Genomic DNA, 19,060 nt, shown 5'->3' on the forward strand with positions numbered 1-19,060 from the left:
AACCCCCTTCCCCTCCCCCTTTTCTGATGAAGGGTCTAGGCCCGAAACGTCAGCCTCTCTGCTCCTATGATGCTGCTTGGCCTGCTGTGTTCATCCAGCCCTGCACCTTGTTGTCTCGCATTCTCCAGCATCTGCAGTTCCTACTATCTCTGATTCAACAATAAAGTAGAGATGGCTGAGTAGGCAATTTGTTACAGCTTTATTATTTGGGAACTGGAGGATGCTGGTGCGATCCACAATGAATATAACCCTCACACCAAGTATTCAAACAACTTTGGCCTCAGCAGCCCAGATGCTGTAAAACATTAGGAAGGGGGAGAGTTAGTCATAGTCAGACTCTTCAGTTATCTGGACACACTGGCAGTCTTAGATAATTAGATCAAATTTCATCTGTGGTCAAGAACAGGAAGTGTGTTATTGGAAGTAAGGCAGGTATTGCTATCCAAGATATAGCTTTGAAGGAGCCCCAGCCAGGGCCTTTGATCAGTAGATATGAGCCCCCAAAGAAATTCTTGCTGCTGAGGGTAAGGGCATGAACAGTAGTAACAATGAACAAACTGACCAAAGCATAGTGGCCCAGAGCACCATTGAAGTAGATGGTGAAAGGAGCAATGTAGTAGCAATAAGTGGTAGCACGATTAGGATAATAGATACTGTTCTCTGCAGCAAAGACAAAGTCCCAAAGGCTGTGTTGCCTACCAAGTGCTAAGGGTCAGGACATCTCTTCTAGAGTTAAAGTTGGAAGGGAAAGATCCAGTTGATGCAGTCTGCATAGGTACAGACAACCTACCTAGACTAGGAAGGAGACTCTCCTGAGAAGTTACAAGCAGCTTGGGGAAAATTATAAAGCAGAACTGTAAAGGCAGTTACCTCATGATTACTACCTGAACCACATGCAAATTAGCATCGGGTAAATAAAGCCAGAGAGAAAAATCCTTGGCTCAAAGATTGCTGTAGGAGGTATAGTTTCTGACTCCTGGAGCATGAGTTCTGGAGAAAATTCTGCTCCATTAAGATGGACTTCTCTTGAACCATTTTGGGAGCAATGCCCCAACAAATAATAGAATTAGGGATGTAGTAAGGGTTTTAAACTAAATAGTGGAGGAAAGAGGTTCAGTTCAAGGGAAGTTCTTTTTATAAAAAAAAAAAAAAAATCAGATGAGAGCAGGGGTACACGAGTGTAGAGGCAAGTGATAATCAAAGTGACAGGAAGGGGCAGAAATATAAGCAGAAGAGTGCAGCAGAAGTTGGAATTAGAATAGGTAATAATGGTAAATGTTCAAGGTTTAAAGCTCTTTATTTGAATGCAGCTGTAACAAGATTGATAAGTTAATGGCACAAATAGTACTAAATGTTTATGACTTGATAGTTTTAGCAACGTGACTGCAGGATGATTAGAGCTGGGGAGTCAATATTTAAGGGCGTTAGACATTATGCAAAATAGGCAAAAAGTAAAAGAGGGTAAAGTAGCTTTGTTAATAAAGGACAGTATGGGTATGGCAGTGAGTAGGTGCATTAGTAGTGATTTTAGGTGTAATAGATCTTGATGTGGAATCGGTTTGGACAGAAATGAGGAATACTAAGGGAAAGAACTCCTAGGAGGAATCACCCCTGAGCCCCCAAAAGGTTGACTCACTGTAGGACAAGGTATAAATCAGGAAATAATTGAGAGGTGTAAGAAAGGCACTGCAATCGTCGTGAGTGATATTGCCTGGATAAATTAAATGGGGCAATGGTAACATGAAGATGAATTTGTAGGGTGCATCAGAGATTGTTTGTTTCGTTCTTTCATTATTTGTTTGTTTCATTCTTTCATCGTTCGTTCTTGAGTACCTGGCAGAAGCTATCTTGGATCTAGTGTAATGTGTAATGAATTAGAGTTGATAAGAGATCTTTTAATCAGACCTCATGAAGGATGTAGTATTTACGGTGTGGTAGAATTTTAAATTTAGTTTGAGAGAAAGCGCAAATCAGTATCCTTGACTTAAATAAGGAGAATTACATAGTTTTTGAAGGGCTGCCCTGAACACACTGGGAAAGGGGAAGATCAATAGATGAGCAACACACGTTTAAGCAGATAGTTCATATCACTTAACAAAAAATTATGCTGATCTAAAAGTGGACTTGATGAGAAGACTGATCCACCATGGTTAATGGAGGCAGTCAAGGAAAGTATACAGTCCAATTTTCTAAGGCATACAAAGCAGTGAAATCTACTGGTAGGCCAGAGGATTAAATATTTTTTAAGGAGCCAGCAATAGATCACTAAAATGCTAACAAAAGGGAAAATTGATTATGAAGGTAAATGAGCAAGAAATATAAATACAAACACCAAGAGCTTCTAGAGCTATATCTAAAGATATAGTAACTAAAGTGAGTATGGTGTCCTTGGAGGATAACTGGGGAACTAATAATGGAGATTGGAAATGGCAGATAATGTAACCAAATATTTTGCATTGCTTTTCAAAGCAGCCAAACAGATTAAAACTTTTATTCATTAGCGTTTAGAAGAATGACGGGTGTGCTATTGAAATAAAGAAGATTTTGAGGGGTCTTTAGAGGCTTGTTGTTGAAATGGTTTTCTAACAGGCAAATTTGAAGCTAATTGACATTGTTACAGAATGAGAGGACATGCATTTTAAACTAGGAAGTGGAGGAGTTCCTGCTCTCTGAGAAGCGTGAATGTCTGGAATTCTCTACACCAGAGAGTTGTGGATGCCATCAAATTACCGTGGTTGTTGAACCAAATTTAGAATTTGCATTTGTGGGCTTTGAATTTCATTCTATCAAAGTCATTTCCAATTTATTTTGCCTGTAATGAAATGAAGTTTTTAATTTGCTTTCTTCTAAAAATTAACAAAGTTCTATTTTGAAGGTGAGGGAAAGTGGCAGAATAAGTATTCCTGATGTGTTTCAGTTATTTTTGTCATCTTTTATCTATAGGTATTCTTCTCAACCTCATGAAGTTGTGCTTGACTGTGGACCATATGAGGATAAAAGTGGACTATATGAAAAACTTTTAAAGGAGTTGGATGAAGCACTTAATTTTATTAATGATTTTAATAACATGTCTGCACATTGGGATGATAGAGGCCCAACATCAGTCCCTAAACAGGTAAATATTGAACTGTGTCTGGCATATGCCTTTATAATACAGTCCAAAGTTTATTGTTTATAAAGAATCAACTTATAATTTCTGTTGAGCAGCAATGCTGATGTCATTACTGCAGATTCCAGTGAAATATCTGCTTGAAATTTCTTAGGTTACTGAGGCCTCAGTTTTTTACAGAGCATTGCTCAGTACTCGAAAGTGAAAATCTGACATATCATAGGGCATCAGCTTTTACCCATAATTCAAGATGCATCAATTTTTGTAATGATGAAAGGGGCGCCAACAGAAAATAACTGATTCTATGTCCTAAAATAGTACTGAGTTAGATGTTACCTTCTGTCTCCATGTTCACAATCCAAAAATGTTTCTAATTATGGAGCTGAGTGTTATACTGAGAATTTTCAGAAGTAGAAAGATTTAGTTTTGAGATGGTGAGCTATCTAGGTCTTTGGTGATTCCACTTTTCTTATTTCAAAATTCATTTTTCAATTTTCAATTTTCAAGATTTAAAACTGCCCTACTTCTATATAGTGTTTTGATTTTTTTTTCTGTAATGCTTTCTATTTAAAGCAGACAGTGAAAGATCAGCTTTCCCAATTAATCCTTGTCTGCCCCTTTAATTCCTATAGGTACTGGTAGACTGCCGTGCAGTATTAACCGTTCTGGGGCCTTGGTGTGCAGATAAAGTAGCTGGGATGATGGTAAGAGAGCTTCAGAAATATATAAAGCATGAGCAGGAGGAGTTGAACAGAAAGTTCCTTTTGTTTACAGACACTCTTCTTAGGAAAATTCATGCACTCTGTGAAGAGCACTTCTCACCTGCTGCACTCGATCTGAAATATGTAACCCCAAAAGTCAGTAAATTGCTGGAAATCCTGCACGAGTACAAACCTTTTGAACGGCAGCAGTTTGAAAGTGTTGAATGGTACAACAACAGAAACCAGGACAATTATGTATCATGGAGTGATTCTGAAGATGAGGACGAGGATGAAGAAATAGAGGAAAAGGAGAAGACTGACACTAACTTCCCATCCCCTTTCACCAATATATTGTGTGGGATTATTTTTGTTGAGAGACGCTATACAGCTGTTGTCTTAAACAGGTAAGAGATGATAGAGTGTGGCTAAGGCATCGCTGAAACTTTTGTGTAAAATTTTTTGTGCTGTTTTAAAAAGGGAATTTATAATTCAGTGTTAATATGACTAATGAGCTAGGAATTGGTGTGTCTTCATGAAAAAAGTTTGTGAAGGTTTGCCTCTTTCTGAAGATAAGGTATCAAACACCACTGTGGTAACTGGTGAAATTTAAATTACAGGAAGGTGGAATATAAAGCTTATCTAACTGATGGTGGCCAGGACAGCTATCAGTAATTGTTATAAAAACTCATCTGCTTCACTAATGCCCTTCAGGAAGGAAATTCTCCTTACTCAGTCAAACTTAACTTTTGACTCCAGGCCACAGCAATGTGGTTGAAGTTTAACTATCCTCTGAGGCAAATCAAGCCACTCAGTTCGAGATGGGCAACAAATGCAGCCTTGCCAGAGATGCCCGTATCCCATAAAATAATTTTTTTAGAATGCAGAAGATTTTATATCCAGAATTCACAAAATACATAAAAGACAACTGGCCTATCTAAACTTATCCATCCAGAAATATTCTAAAGCTTTCCCCAACCCCTCATTGTAGTTTTAACTGTTAATACTTACAGCATTTTAACCTCTGCTGTTCTTTCTAGAAATTCGTTCTCATTGATCGGTCATTATGTTGTTGTATTTTCTGGCAATAATCTAAATGTACCTGTTACTTTCTTGAACCTGTGTCCCTTTGTCCTACCCTAGCAACTTAATTTAAAGTGATAATTTGAACAACCTGTTCAATTCCTGCAGATTTTTGTAGACCTTTCCAAAATCACCACTTTAATATTACCCGCCTAGGTTAAAGAGCAAGCTTCTCCAAACTTTCATTTGTGTATCAAGGCCAGAATAAGAACTCTTATGCAAAATTTACTGTGGTCAAACCACAAGACAGCTTGATCACAACTCCCTCTGATATGTTCAATACACATTCTACTGGATTTAATAATTGTTGCAGTGTTGAACATATTGAACAACACTAAGATTCCTAGGTTACTCTCAACTTCCTCCTTAATGATTTTATCAACGTATGTGTAGTTAACTAGAACATTAACTGTAAGAGTATAGAGGCTTAGAATTTTGCCAGCTCCCTGTGGCTTTGACATCACTTGGAAATTAAAAAGACCATTTCACCCCAGACCATATCTTGAGAAGAGAAAATGATTCTGGCCGTTTCACTGAAAAATAGAGTGGGGTAGATATTTTCAGAGGTAGACGAGGAGGTGGGCAGGTGGTTATTACTGACTTCAATAAAATTATTCTCTGCTAAAGTTTTAGCTTTGCCGTGGCTGTTCTTCCCTTTCACTTTCCATTGTTGTCCTCTTCCTTGCCCCGCCTGTTTTATGGAGTTTAAGTTGAGTTGATTATTTTGCTTCAGGTTAATAAAAGAAGCAGGCAAGCAGGATCCAGAGTTGTCTTATGTCAGCAGTAATTTCATAACTGGTCATGGCATTGGAAAGAACCAGCCTCGTAATAAACAGATGGAAGTGGAGTTCAGGAAACAAGAAGAGGTAAAAGCATCTCACTACTTTTGTGCAAAGAAACAATCTAACATTGAAGACCATATTGGCTTCTGGCTTCTTCACTTGGTCATTCTCTTAGTTAAAGCTGCAAATTTAAAATCATTTTGCTTGTTCCTGAATAAATTCTACAAGAATGTTGAATAGTTGTTTCTTTGGAAGCTCAATGGGTAATTCTAGCAGATAAATAAGTGTATTTGCATAAAGTCTTTGAGAAGATTTGTAGCTCGAGTTGTGGATGAGGTTGTAGACTTGCTTACTGAGCCAGTGTGTTTGATTGCAAAAGTATAGTCACCCTGCTAGGTAACATCATCAGTATGCCTCCGGTGAAGTGCCTCAGTTTGCTGGGGTGGTTGGCATTATTTCCAGTTCTGTTTTTGTGATTTGTACATTGGCTCTAGCTCAGTGCGTTTGTTGATGGAGTTCTGATTGGAATGCCAGGCCTCCAGGAATTCCCTGGCATGTCTCAGTTTGGCTTGCGCTATTGTGGATGTGTTGTCCCAGTCGAACTCGTGAACTTCTTTTTCCGTGTGTATTGAGACCAGTAAGAACTGGTCGTGTCTCTTGGTGACTAGTTGGTGTTTGTGTATCCTTATTGTTAGTTTTCTTTTCATTTGGCCTATGCAATGTTTCTCACAGTCTTTGCATGGTATTTTGTATGTTACATTAGTTTTATTAGTGGTGAGTATGGCATCCTGTATGTTTGTCAGTAGCTGTCACAGGGTGGTTGTTGATTTGTGGGCTACCCTGATACCTAGGGGCCTGAGTAGTCTTGTGATCATCTCTGATATGTCTCTGATGTATGGTAGGGCAAGTCGTGTGTCTGGCCGTATTGTGTCATCTTGTTGTGGTCTGTCGTGGAAGTATCCATTTCTTTGAAAAACTCCATTTTTGGATATCTATTTCTTTTAAGAAAAACTCCATAAGTGCTCCTGTTCTGCTTTGCAATTCCAGGTTGCTGCAGTGTGTTGTGGCTTATTTGAATAATGTCCTAATACAGCTCTGTTTGTGGGTGCAGAGGTGGTTCCTGGTATAATTAAGTATCTGGTCCATATGTGTGGTCTTTCTTTCTACGCTTGTATGGAGTTCCCCGTTGTTCTTGCGTTCTGCCATAATGTCTAGGAAGGGTAATTGGTAATTGTTCTCTTCTTTTGTGAATTTTATTCTGTTGAGGTTGTTTTGTCAGTGAGTTTCTTCTAGTCTTGTGCATTTGATAATCACAAAGGTATCATCTACATAGTGGACCCAGAGTCTGTGTTGCATAGTGGGGAACACTGTCCGTTCCATAAATGGAGCTGCATCAGGATGTCATTCAAACGAGCCACAATACACTGCAGTAACCTGGAATTGCTCAAAGCCGAACGGGAGCACTTATACAGAGGTTTTAAAAAGGAAAGGAATGAACAAGCACAATCAGAACTGAGGAAAGTCACCTGACCTGAAACATTAACTCTGATTTTTTTTCTTCTCAAATGCTGCTGAGCTTTTCCAGCAACTTCTGTTTTTGTGCAATCTTGAAGATCATCTGTGGTGATGCTGTGGTGCAACTCCAAATTATAAATGCCTATTTGGTCACCCAGTTGTTGGTGCTAATGTTCATGGAGCAGGGCTTTTAATATCTGAGTTGTAATCAGAAATCCTGACCAGATTTCTTAATCTTCTTTCAAAGGATGCGTTGATGCACACTGTTGCTAAGTATCTATTGGCTACTTGACAAGTCAAAATTAGTGCAAAATTTTAGCAAAGCCTAATGGTATATGCAGTCATTTTCCAAATACAAACAAGGAATGAAAGTAGGTCAGTAGGCTCTTTGAGCCTGCTCCGCCATTCATTAAGATCATGGCTAATCTGATTTTAACCTCAACTCTACAATCCTGCGTATCGCTGATCTCTCCTCTTGGTGAAGAAGAATCTACCTATCTTTGCCTTAAAAATATTTAAGGATTCTGAATCCATTGCCTTTTGTGGAGGGGAATTCAAAGACACTCAATATTTCCTCATCCCTGTTTTAAATAGGCAGCACCCCCTATTTTTAAACTGTGACCCCTAGTTCTAGATTATCCCAAAGCAGGATGCATCCTTTCAACATTCATCTGAACCAGTCCCCTCAGGATCTCTATGTTTCAATTTGATCGCCTTTGACTCTTCTAAACTCAACTATACATGCCTAGCCTGTCTGGCCTTACATCATGAAATAATTTGCTCATTCCAGGTAACATCTAGTGAACCTTCTCTGAATTGCTTCCAGCGCATTAACATCCTACTATAAGTACTGTGACCAGTACTGCATGCAGCACTCCAAATGCAGTCTCACCATTGCCCTGTATAACTGAAGAATATCTCCCTACTATTGCATTCAATTCCCCTCGTAATAAAGCATACATTCTATAGGTTTCCTTGGGGATTGGTAAACGCAGTTGGCTGGGTGGCTGATAGTGATGCCAACAGCATGGGTTCAATTTCTGTACTGGCTGAGGTGATCGTGAAGTCACAAATTCTCAACCTTTTCCCCCTTGCCTGAGGTATGATGACATTTTTTATATTAACTTTCCTGATTACTTGCTGCTTGATTTGTGAAAGCATGTGGCAATTCAGTGAGTATTTTTTTCTTTTCAAACTCGTGTGGCTGATGGAAATATTTTAACTTGACAGATATTATCCATCTATCTCTGAATTTTGAGCATAAAATGAATTACTGATGTTAATTGGCATGTTAGTGGTAAGGTCAGGTGGAATTAAAAGCATGACACGATGAGAATCACAGCATGGCTTGTCACCTATTTTTAAACAGCTGTTTTTAAAACCAAGTTTATAAAAGTTCAGTTTTGAAATAAGTGGATATCGTCATTACATCCTGTCTCAAGTTGAGGTTTACATTTATACTGGAGTATTGTGTTCAAATCTGAGCACTGCTGTTTACGAAAAATATAAAGGTCTTAGAGCAGGTGCAGAGGAATTTTATTTGGTCCCAGGAATCTGTGACTTCGTATATAAAGGAGTTAGGAAAGTATTCCTTGGAGCCAGCCGAACAAGTTATGGAGACAACAAAATTATAGAAGATCTTAATAGAGTAAGGAAGGAGAAACAATTACCATAGATAAAGTTGTTTAGCAGAGGGCACCGTTTTAAGTGATTGGCAAAAGTCTATGTTGCTGGCTAGACCAGCATTTATTGTCCATTCCTAATTTCTAACCAATGTAAAAAGCCCACGTTTTTCCAGCGACATACTATATTCTACATATAAGTTGATACCACACGTTACCTTTCAGTTGCATCATGCTCTACTCAGTCAACTAGATTTTCTTCCCACAAATACTTGTTTTATTTCTTGGTTACCTATAATTGGGCATAAGGAATCGGGCAGGCAGTAGTACTGGTAGTGCAAAAGACATGGGAGTTTGCTGGAAGTGGTAACATTTCAAGATGTCAATAGCCATGACGGCATTTTAATGCTAAGCTTAGCATGTAGATTGACCACCATTTAGGATTTTTCGAGCTTCAAATATCCATTTATATATCAACATCTACAGTACAAAAAAAATCACTTTGTCACTTCCTTTTCCTCCCTTTTAAGACTGGCTTATTTTGAAGCCTGTAATTTGAAGTAGAGAAACCTTAAAGTAGATGGTGAATCACAAATGCAAAATTGTGTTCTTCTGCATTGTTACCTAGTCATTGAGATTCTGGAACTGCATTAACATTAACATTTATTTTTTCCTTCCCTAAAAACGGTTGTAGGTGCTCAGAAAATTCCGTGCGCATGAGACCAACTTGCTCATTGCAACTAGTGTTGTTGAAGAGGGAGTTGATATTCCAAAATGCAATCTGGTGGTTCGATTTGATTTGCCAACAGAATATCGTTCCTACGTCCAATCAAAAGGAAGAGCACGAGCACCCATCTCAAACTACATCATGCTTTCAGATTCCGACAAAATTGAAGATTTCAAAGAAGACCTCAAAACCTACAAGGCAATTGAAAAGGTATCTACTGGCCTTTTTTTGATAAACACAATTTACGGATCCACCTCAATTAGGAAGATACAAACCAGAGTAGGACACTCGGGCCATCGATCTTGCCTCACCATTCTAGATCGTGGCTGATCTTTTCCACAGTTTCAACACTATTTCCATATCCTTTAATTTCATTAGTCTACAGAAACCTCTTGATTTTTGTCTTGAACCTGCTGAATTATTGAGGCCACAGTCTTCTGCGGTCAAGAATTTCAAAGATTCACCACCCTCTGAATGAAGAAATTTGAACTTATCTCGGACTTAAATGGCCGGTCCCTTTTTATCCTGCAATAATGTTCCCTGGTTCTAGACTGGGGGATCACCCTATCTATATCCACTCTGTCATGCTGTAAGAATTTTGTAAGTTTCACTGCAGTTGCATCTCATTCTTCAAAACTGTAGTGAATACAGACTCGGTTTGCTCAATCACTCCTTGTTAGACAATTTGCCATCCAAGCTGCTGAGCCTCCATTGCATTCCCTCTATAGCAAGTATATCTCCCTAGTAAAGAGACCAAAACTGTACATATTACTGCAGATGAGGTTTCTCCCCAACTCAGGCCTATTCTTCACTTAAGAATGCAATGTTTAAAAATAAGAAATCTCACCAAGGCCCTCAATAACTGCAGAAATTTGTTTTCTGTACTCCACTTGCTTCAATACATGCCATTTGCCTTTCTAATTGTTTGTAGCACCTGCATGCTATTTCCTGATGCCTCATGGACAAGGGCACCCATTTCCTTTTTAGACACCCACACTTCCCAACCCCTCTCTAAGAAACATTCTGCCTTTTTTCTCCTACCAAAGTGAATAACTTCACACCTTAGTTTCATTGTTCTCCCCTGTGGGTTCCAGCCCATTCATATAACCTGTCCAATACCACATGCCACCCCTTTGCACCCTCCTTGCTGCTTGCACTCTCATCCAATTGGGGTCATCAGAAAATTTGGAAATAGTACAATTGCTCCCCATTTCCAAATAGCACAGATTGAATTATATGGCAATCTACTAAATGCTGTATAAGGATAAATTGGTGATATGTTTTGTCCTGAGCTTCAGATATGTTTTGCATATGTCTGAAGTAGGGTTCTGAAGAAGAGTCATTAGACTGAAAACTGTAACTGTGTTTCTCTATTTCTCTGTCCACAAATGCTGCCAAACCTGCTGAGTTAGTCCAGCACACTTTCAGCAGCTCTTATGGTAATACTTTCTGATGCTAGTACTGATTACTTGAATTCTGCCTACATAATAGGATTTGAACTCCAGGTCTCTAAATTTCAAGTCCAGAATGCTACCTTCCCCATAGTAATTGTTCTTTGTGTCAGCATAGTTAATAAATTTTTGCATTCACTTTTTTTTTTTTAAAAACAAGGGCCATTGTATAGCAATTGCAAATAGTGCGCTGGCTGAATTACCATATAGTTGTCATCTTCTCCCACCCCAGAATGATTTAGAACCTTAAAGATCAAATATGCAGCAACCACCAAATCAAGCTCACTTAGGAACTTCTCAGCCACTCAAAGTAGAGCTTTGATCTAGTTTTGAAAAGTAGAATTAAACACAAGTCCTCTAGATGAAAGACCTATAAAGTGGATTGCACCAACTTATGAACCACTGACATTTGTTTCAGCTCTAGGGGAATATATCTTCTATTGGAGATAGTAGGAACTGCAGATGCTAGAGAATCTGCTGTTCATCCAGCTCTACACCTTGTTATCTCTATAGCTTTTACTACTTTCTTTTGGGATATGGCTTTAATTTTAACACACCTTCAAAAATAAACGTCCTAATCAGTCTAGGTCACATAAGTGAGATTTAGCTAAAATTTCAATATCCTCTGCTCTGAATTTGAAATACAGTACCTGAGGTACTCATAGTAGAAACCAGTCCCAATTATAGTCACAGAGGTCTACAGCACAGAAGAAAGGCCCATTAATATCTGTACCAGTCAAGCTCACTTAGCACCTTCTAACTATTCTAATTGCATTTTTCAGCACTTAGCCTATAATCTTGTTTGCCTTCGCATCACAAGTATACACTTAAATACTTGTTAAATGTTGAGGGTTTCCTCACGTCCCCTCTAAACCTCCTGCCCCTTGCCTTAAATCTATGCCCCAGTCATTGATCCCTCCATCAAGGGAAAGCATCCTTTCCCATCTACCCTGTCTACCCTTCGTAACGTTATGTTACAATCATGCACTGCCTCAATCTGCTCTGCTCCATTCCAAGGAAAACAACCTCCGTCTTCCCAGTCTCTTCATAACTAAAACTGTCCAGTCCAGGCAACATACCTCTGCAATAGCCTCTGCATCCTCTCCACTGCTATCATATCCCTCCTGTAATGAGGACTCCAGAACTGCCCATGAAACTGGCCTCACCAACATTTATACAGTTTCAGCATAATCTCCCTGCTCTTAAACTCTATGCTTCTGCTAATAAAGGTAAGTATTGAGGTTGGTTGGCTCGCCAAGCTGGTTTGTTGTTTTGCAGACGTTTCGTTACCAGGCTTGGTAACCACCTCAGTGCAGCCTCCGCTGAAGTGTTGGTGTGTTTTGATCACCCGAACTAAAGACCCACTCCCCGCCATGGACAGGACCAACGTCATCTACAATATCCCCTGCAGAGACTGTGAGAAACACTATACATCGGACAAACAGGAAGGAAACTAACAACAAGAGTACATGAACACCAACTGGCTACAAAAAGACACGACCAATACTCACTCATCTCAATCCACATGGACAAGGAGAACCATGACTTCGACTGGAACAGCACCAAGATCCTGGGACGGGCTAGGCAGAGACAAGCCCGAGAATTCCTGGAAGCATGGCACTGCATGATGCATGCTATTAATAAACACATTGAACTCAATCCCATGTACATTCCACTACAAAGGAAAACTGGAAGTGAGGCAACCCATCTCAATGGACCCCAGAGTTTAAAAACCAGGCGGGAAAACACCGCTTCATCGGAGCTGCACTGAGGATGTTACCAAGCATGGTAACGAAACGTCTGCAAAACAACAAACCAGCTCGGCGGGCCAACCAACCTCAACACCCACAACCCGAGCTACGGATCTACTCCAAAACCTTAAATGTAAGTATTCCCACCTGCTACCTTAACCACTCTCTATCTGTCCAGCAATTTTATGGAACCAATGGACATGCACCAAGGCTTTTCTAATCCTCAGTGCTTCCCAGGATCCAACCAGTCTTCACGTATTTTGTTGCCTTGTTTGCCTGCCTAAATGAATCACTTCACACATTACTGTAGCATTGTCCACCGTTAGGTGATCTCAGCTGAGCTGGTGGTTGGTTTGGTACAAATTGATCTGGTGCTTTAAGCTGTAGATATTTTAAATAACATGATTCACATTCTTGTTCACTATCCACTGACCCCTGCAGGTTTATTTGCATAAATGTTGGGTGAAGACTGAATTGCTCTCACCATATGTATGTAGCTCAATAGGCTGCTGCTACTATTGAGGTTTCCCATGAAGAATGCCTAAAGACATTGACAACATCTCTGCTCAACATCAATGTCTTCGGGAGAGGGTGCAGAATTACCTCTGAGTTGATTTATGACTGAAAATACAGTAATTGTAAAATGTTGTTTTGTAGCTATATTTTCTGGAAGGTTCATATATTTACATTGGTACCTTACTAAGATTCTGCGAAACAAGTGCTCAAAGTCTGTGGATTCTGCTGATTTGGAGGTAGAACCTGTCACCGATGATGATGATGTGCTTCCCCCATATGTATTGAGGCCAGAAGAAGGGAGTCCGCGAGTAACTATCAACACTGCCATTGGACACGTGAACAGGTAGATCCTAATCATTGATACAACACATTAGCGAAATCACTGATCTTAAGCTTTTAACCATCTGTTAAAATTAGAACTATTTGTCATTTTATATCCTATCCATGTCTAAAAGAAAGTATAAGAAATCTAGAAATAAAAATAAAATTGGTGGTGAGCAGTGCAGAGTTTGTGTACTGCCACAAAGTTCGTGCTTGTTCCCTAGCTTCTGTGTCCATGCACCTTGAATCAAATCCTGATAGGAGACACCTACACTATTATTGGAGGGAAGAAGCACGAGAGAAAATTTAATGAGGTGATTAATACAGAGATGTTTTGCATTGCACAGAGAAACCTGTTTTGGCAGGTGGGCCGCGACCCAGCGGCTTTAGTGGCTAAACAAAAGATCATTTGCAAAAAGAAATGAGATTTTTTTTTCAATGCAGTACATTGAATTGAACGTGTTTAAAAGGGTGATGGAAGTAGATTCAACAATAACTTTCAAAATGAATAATTACAGGGCTATGGTGATTGAGCTAATTGATGCTCATTAAAATAACTGATGTAGGTATGATGGGCTGAATAGTCTTCCATGCTATGTCCTTTGTTCATAAGCTATATCTCTGTTGCAGTGATTAAAATAGAATAATCCAATTTTATTTTTCAGTACTAAGCATAATGTTAACACATGAAGTGTTTATTCGTAAGGGGGCGCTACTATGCCATGGACTAATTTTTAATGTAGTGGCAGCGTCCTGTGTGTTGTTAAATAATACCTGATGAAATCAAACCTCGACGACTCTGAAGTTGTCTAATGTGAGGTGTATAAATCTCTGGGGTAATAGCTTTGTTGTAACTTCCAGCATGCATTGTTTAAAAAGGTATGCTTTATCTAAGAATAAAAAAAATCACTTTCTGACAGTCCAAATTTTAACCACCTTTTGGATTACTTTTACTTGGTGCACTGGCTCGTAGTTGAAATTTGGCATACTGTAGTTTTGCCTAGAAAATCACTTGCTAGATTATCCAGAAAAAATTGAGATCATTGTGATGAAATGGTAGGGGAGGACCAGTGGTGTGTAATAACATTTCTGAATCGGGTTGATTGGAGAGCACCCACTAAAGGGGAAGTGGGCTCTTGTGGTGTAGCAGTAATGTGAGCCAGGAAGCCTGGGTTCAAACCTCACTGTTCCAGAAGTATATCATAAATCTCTGAACAGGTTGATTAGAAAATATGTACTATGTGGGGAGATCAGCATATTCCATTGTCTTGGGAGATATGTGTATACTAACTGTCACCAGCTACTTATGCTCCATTTGTGGGGTTTCTGAGCTTGAGCAACTGAGTTCGTCACTCCACAGTGGATAAGAGTTCAAACTGAGAGGTGGATGGCCATCTTGGACAGTAGAAAGAGGCAGGAAGTACAGGATGCTTCAGAGATGTGATTCTTGCAAATGAGTACTCAGTGTAAGCCAGGCCGTGACACCAATGAGCTGGGCAGTGCACAGAGGAATAATGAAGAGTAAAATTGGAACTGTTGGAAGGCATTCCATAATTGGGGGAGGGGCAGACATTTCTGTAACAGTCTTCAAGAGAACTGCATGGTATTATCTTGATGCCAGGGCAAAAGACATCAGTCTGCAGAATATTCTGCAGGGGAAAGCCAAAAGTTGCATGCATCAGTACCAACAACAGAGGGGGCAGAGATATTGAGGTCCTATGGTGTGCCTTTCAGGAGCTAGGGAAGAAGTCAAAACTTGACATTTTGAAGTTAGTAATTGCCCCTGATGCCATGCACTGGAGAATGCCCCCACCTTCGGTTACCCCTACAGGTCATGCAACACATGCCATTCTGACTTGAAGCAATAGTGCCGTTCCTCCTTTGTCACTGGGTCAAAAATTCTCCCTTCCTAACAACACCATGAGTGTTCCTGTAGTTCACGAAAGTCGCTCACCACTACCATTTGTAGGGCAGTTCAGGATGAGCAATAAATGCAAACCTTGAAGCAAAGCCCACGTGCCATGAGTGAATTTTAAAAAGGAAGACCGGATCAATGTGTAACTTCAGACTTGGTGCAGCAGCCAGGAGTTAAGAGTTGGAATTCAGATCAATTCTGGGACACCTATTTAAAAGGGGCTACTTGCACTAAGTTCACTGATGTGTTTGGGAAAAGTTTAAATTAATTTGGTAGTAGAACTGGCCTAGAATTATCTCTTTCCATCCCCCAGCCCCCTGAAAAATGGGAAGTGAAGCCAAGACCCTGATCTCGAAAGGAAATTGGATGGGTGCTTAAGGGGGAGAAAGCTTGCAGGAATGCACTCCTAGTTCAGAAGAATAACTTGATTGGATCGCCATAAACTTGATTAGCTGAATAATGGTCTCCTGTGCCTTTGTGAAGGGGGCTCGAGGATACTGAGAATGACTACTGCTCTTTGGAATGGTGCCCTGGGATCGTCTGCATCCACGTGATAGGTTGAAAGGTTAATCCAAGGTTCTAATTAGGCTGCACTCCTCCAGTATTGTACTGGTATGTCAACCTAGATATAGTCTGGTCTTTACAATGGGCCTTCAACTTACAGTCTTCTGATTCTGGTGCCATCTTGTTTTACCCTTTTCCAGTGTATGTTCTTGGGTATTCAACCCAAACCTTATAACATACTTCTGTGTCTTATGGTTTTATGGACATACAAATGACTGCACTTAAGCTGTGATTCTGGTGTCCTTTATTTGAACCTGCTTTCCAATATTTAGATGTCAAGGAGTACTCCAGACAATTTTCCTCAATCTAATTGTGGGCCAAACCACGATGACTTGTTTTAAAATAAAATTGGTACTCTCCCACTGAAAGGCTGTTAAGATTTTTTTTCCTAATTTACCCACTCTGGCTACACAATCAAGAGGGCTCTTTAAATATCTTTCTGTGACTGATTCTGTAGTGGCCAGGCATAGATATCACATGGCTTGTCAGGAAGTAGTAACTTTATACCTATAAGTATTTTGTGTAACATTCAATTCTATGCAAGAGATTTCTATGTGCATTAATATCAATCTGTACTTTAGTACTACAAAAAACTTTATCCAGCACCTATGAGACTAGGAGTGTACCAGTTGATCAAGAGGGTCACATAATCAATATAAAAACGCACACCAAGTAATAGAAGCATAATGCAGAGGGTATACACATCCCTGTTATATTTTGTTTAAGGAATAAATAATAACTTAAATAAAAAGAACCTTCTCACTGGCACCCTCCATTGACTACTCTGAGATTGTGATAATACAGTAAACTTCTGGTATTTCAGGTATATAATCTTTGCCAGCTGGTTCGTTAGGTGCCGGTTAAGACAAAGTTCGCTATGTTTTAATATCTGTTTTAAGGCACCCAATAAGTGAATTTACAAGTGACATTGTACGATATATCTTCCTCCTATCCATGGAGGAGAACCTTAATTTAAATAATTGTAACAGTTTTCTACTTTTCCTCCATCTGCTGTAATGGTACCAGTTGAGTATGTTCATGACGAATGTGATAGAGCTTTGGATACCAAGGGAATTAAGGGATGTGAAGACAGTGTAAAAAAAAAAAAAAAATAGAGCTAGAACAGAAGACTGGACATGAGCTTACTGAATGATGGAACAGGTTCAAAAAGCCAAATGGGCAAAACCACCACCTCGTCCCTGTGTATGCAATGCAGCAATTGAAAGTGGGGAAATTCTGGCAATATATGGTTGTGCAGAAAGTTTCCGTTATGAAAGCAAAATCTGCAGATACTAGAAATCTGAAACAAACATTCAAAATGATGGAGAAACTCAGTGGGTCTGGTAGCATCTGTGGAGAAAGAAACAGAATTAAAGTTTAGAGTCTGGTAAGTCATTCTAAGTTGTACCAGATTGCAATCATTAACTCTGTTTCTGTCTCCACAGATGCTACCAGACCTGTTGAATTTCTCCAGCATTTTGTTCAAGTTTCCATTATAAATGGAACTTTTGAATTTTGCTTTATTTGGGACTAATTACATTCTTTCTTCATGCCCATTCGGGAACTTTGCCTAAACACATTCTGTGTAGAAATCCTGTAATAAGCAACAGCAGCCAACGTTTTGCCATTTACTCTGCTGGAGGTATACCTTGGAGGTTGCATCACTCAGTAACCTTAGATAGTCTTGTTAAATGGGGTGTAGTACTGAGCTTAATTTTGTATTATTTCCTCTTGATTATTTCCAGTTTGTGCAGGGAGGTGATTGGATCCCAAGGATTAAGTAGAATAAAAGTTTCTTGTGTAAAGTTCTTAATATACATACAACTTGTGTTTTTCTGAAAGGTACTGTGCCAGATTACCAAGCGATCCATTCACGCACTTGGCTCCAAAATGTAAAACCCAGGAACTCTCGGACTGTACTTTTCAGTCGACACTCTACCTTCCAATCAACTCGCCTCTTCGTGTCCCAGTAACTGTGAGTAAGCATTTCATTTTTGATATTAATTTTTGACTACGATCAAATATTTGTCCCATAGTTTCAACTCGAGACTTTTTTTATTATTATCTCTCCTCCATATATGTTCATGTTTTAAAGAATTCATTGTCTATCCATTTTTAAATATGACTGAGATCAGATTGCCAATCCAGGCATTTCACAAAACTGGCTTAAGCTGGTTTTAAAAAGTAGTAGTAGTAGTTGTCCTCGAGCGTAACCCTCTTTCTGATAGGTGTGGGACGTCATTCTCATGGTGTTGTAGAGAATAGAATGCAATTTCGGAGCTTGTTTATCATCTTCAGATACCCCAAACACAACACCTGTTGACTCAACAGAATATGCAAGAAATATATTTAATAAGAAAAGACAAATTCTCGCTTGTCTTTCCTCCTCAGATATTGACCTGGTGCTTAGTTTCAGCATTTATAGTGCTTTTCACGTCTGTGATGTAGGAAATGTTGCAAAATACCACAGTCATGAGATAAATTGTTCGATAATAGATGATATTTATTGAGGGATAAAAATTGTCTAGAACACCTGGCAGAGCACCCCTGCTATTCAAATATGTTTTGGCCAATTAAGAGGATATAAGACCACCGTTAGAATAGTATTTCATCCAAAGGATGGTACCACTGAAAGTGCATCACTGCTGAAGTTCTGTCACCTTACATTACTGGCTCAAGTCTCTGGAAAGGAATATGAACCTACAACCATTTGATTCAGAGGTGAGGAATACCATTACTACTTAAATCATGTATTCTTTTTATTCTTTGTCTTTTGCTCTCCCCAGCATATTGATGAAATTGCACCCGTTAATTCACATTGCCCAGGATAATGTATTATTTCAGGTCATCGCTACAAGTCTGTTGAGGATGCTTTTTTTGTACCTAGGGTCCTCCGATGCCATGTACAAGATTGGCTGAGAAAGCAGCAGCCCTTCTTTGTTGTGAAAGACTGCACAAAATAGGTAGGGGATGAATAAATGCATGTTTTTTTTTTGTCTTCCATCC

At 39.4% G+C, this 19,060-nt stretch overlaps 2 protein-coding genes across 2 annotated transcripts in view; both read left to right on the forward strand.

Annotated features, from left to right (window-relative positions):
* Positions 1-3,037, forward strand: part of LOC109910718 (endoribonuclease Dicer-like) — a 58,292-nt gene extending 55,255 nt beyond the window's left edge. The window contains exon 7 of the mRNA XM_048599941.1: positions 2,944-3,037. Within this exon, the coding sequence (XP_048455898.1) occupies positions 2,944-2,964 (21 nt within the window). The 3' untranslated portion in view covers positions 2,965-3,037. The remainder of the gene's footprint in view (positions 1-2,943) is intronic.
* dicer1 (dicer 1, ribonuclease type III) overlaps positions 2,950-19,060 on the forward strand; it is a 73,265-nt gene continuing 57,154 nt past the window's right edge. The window contains exons 1-7 of the mRNA XM_048599940.1: positions 2,950-3,115; positions 3,742-4,214; positions 5,624-5,756; positions 9,504-9,746; positions 13,443-13,597; positions 17,897-18,029; positions 18,942-19,017. Of these exons, the coding sequence (XP_048455897.1) occupies positions 3,068-3,115; positions 3,742-4,214; positions 5,624-5,756; positions 9,504-9,746; positions 13,443-13,597; positions 17,897-18,029; positions 18,942-19,017 (1,261 nt within the window). The 5' untranslated portion in view covers positions 2,950-3,067. The remainder of the gene's footprint in view (positions 3,116-3,741; positions 4,215-5,623; positions 5,757-9,503; positions 9,747-13,442; positions 13,598-17,896; positions 18,030-18,941; positions 19,018-19,060) is intronic.

The sequence above is a fragment of the Rhincodon typus genome, chromosome 8, assembly GCF_021869965.1.
Source record: "Rhincodon typus isolate 14 chromosome 8, sRhiTyp1.1, whole genome shotgun sequence".
Classification (NCBI taxonomy): domain Eukaryota; kingdom Metazoa; phylum Chordata; class Chondrichthyes; order Orectolobiformes; family Rhincodontidae; genus Rhincodon; species Rhincodon typus.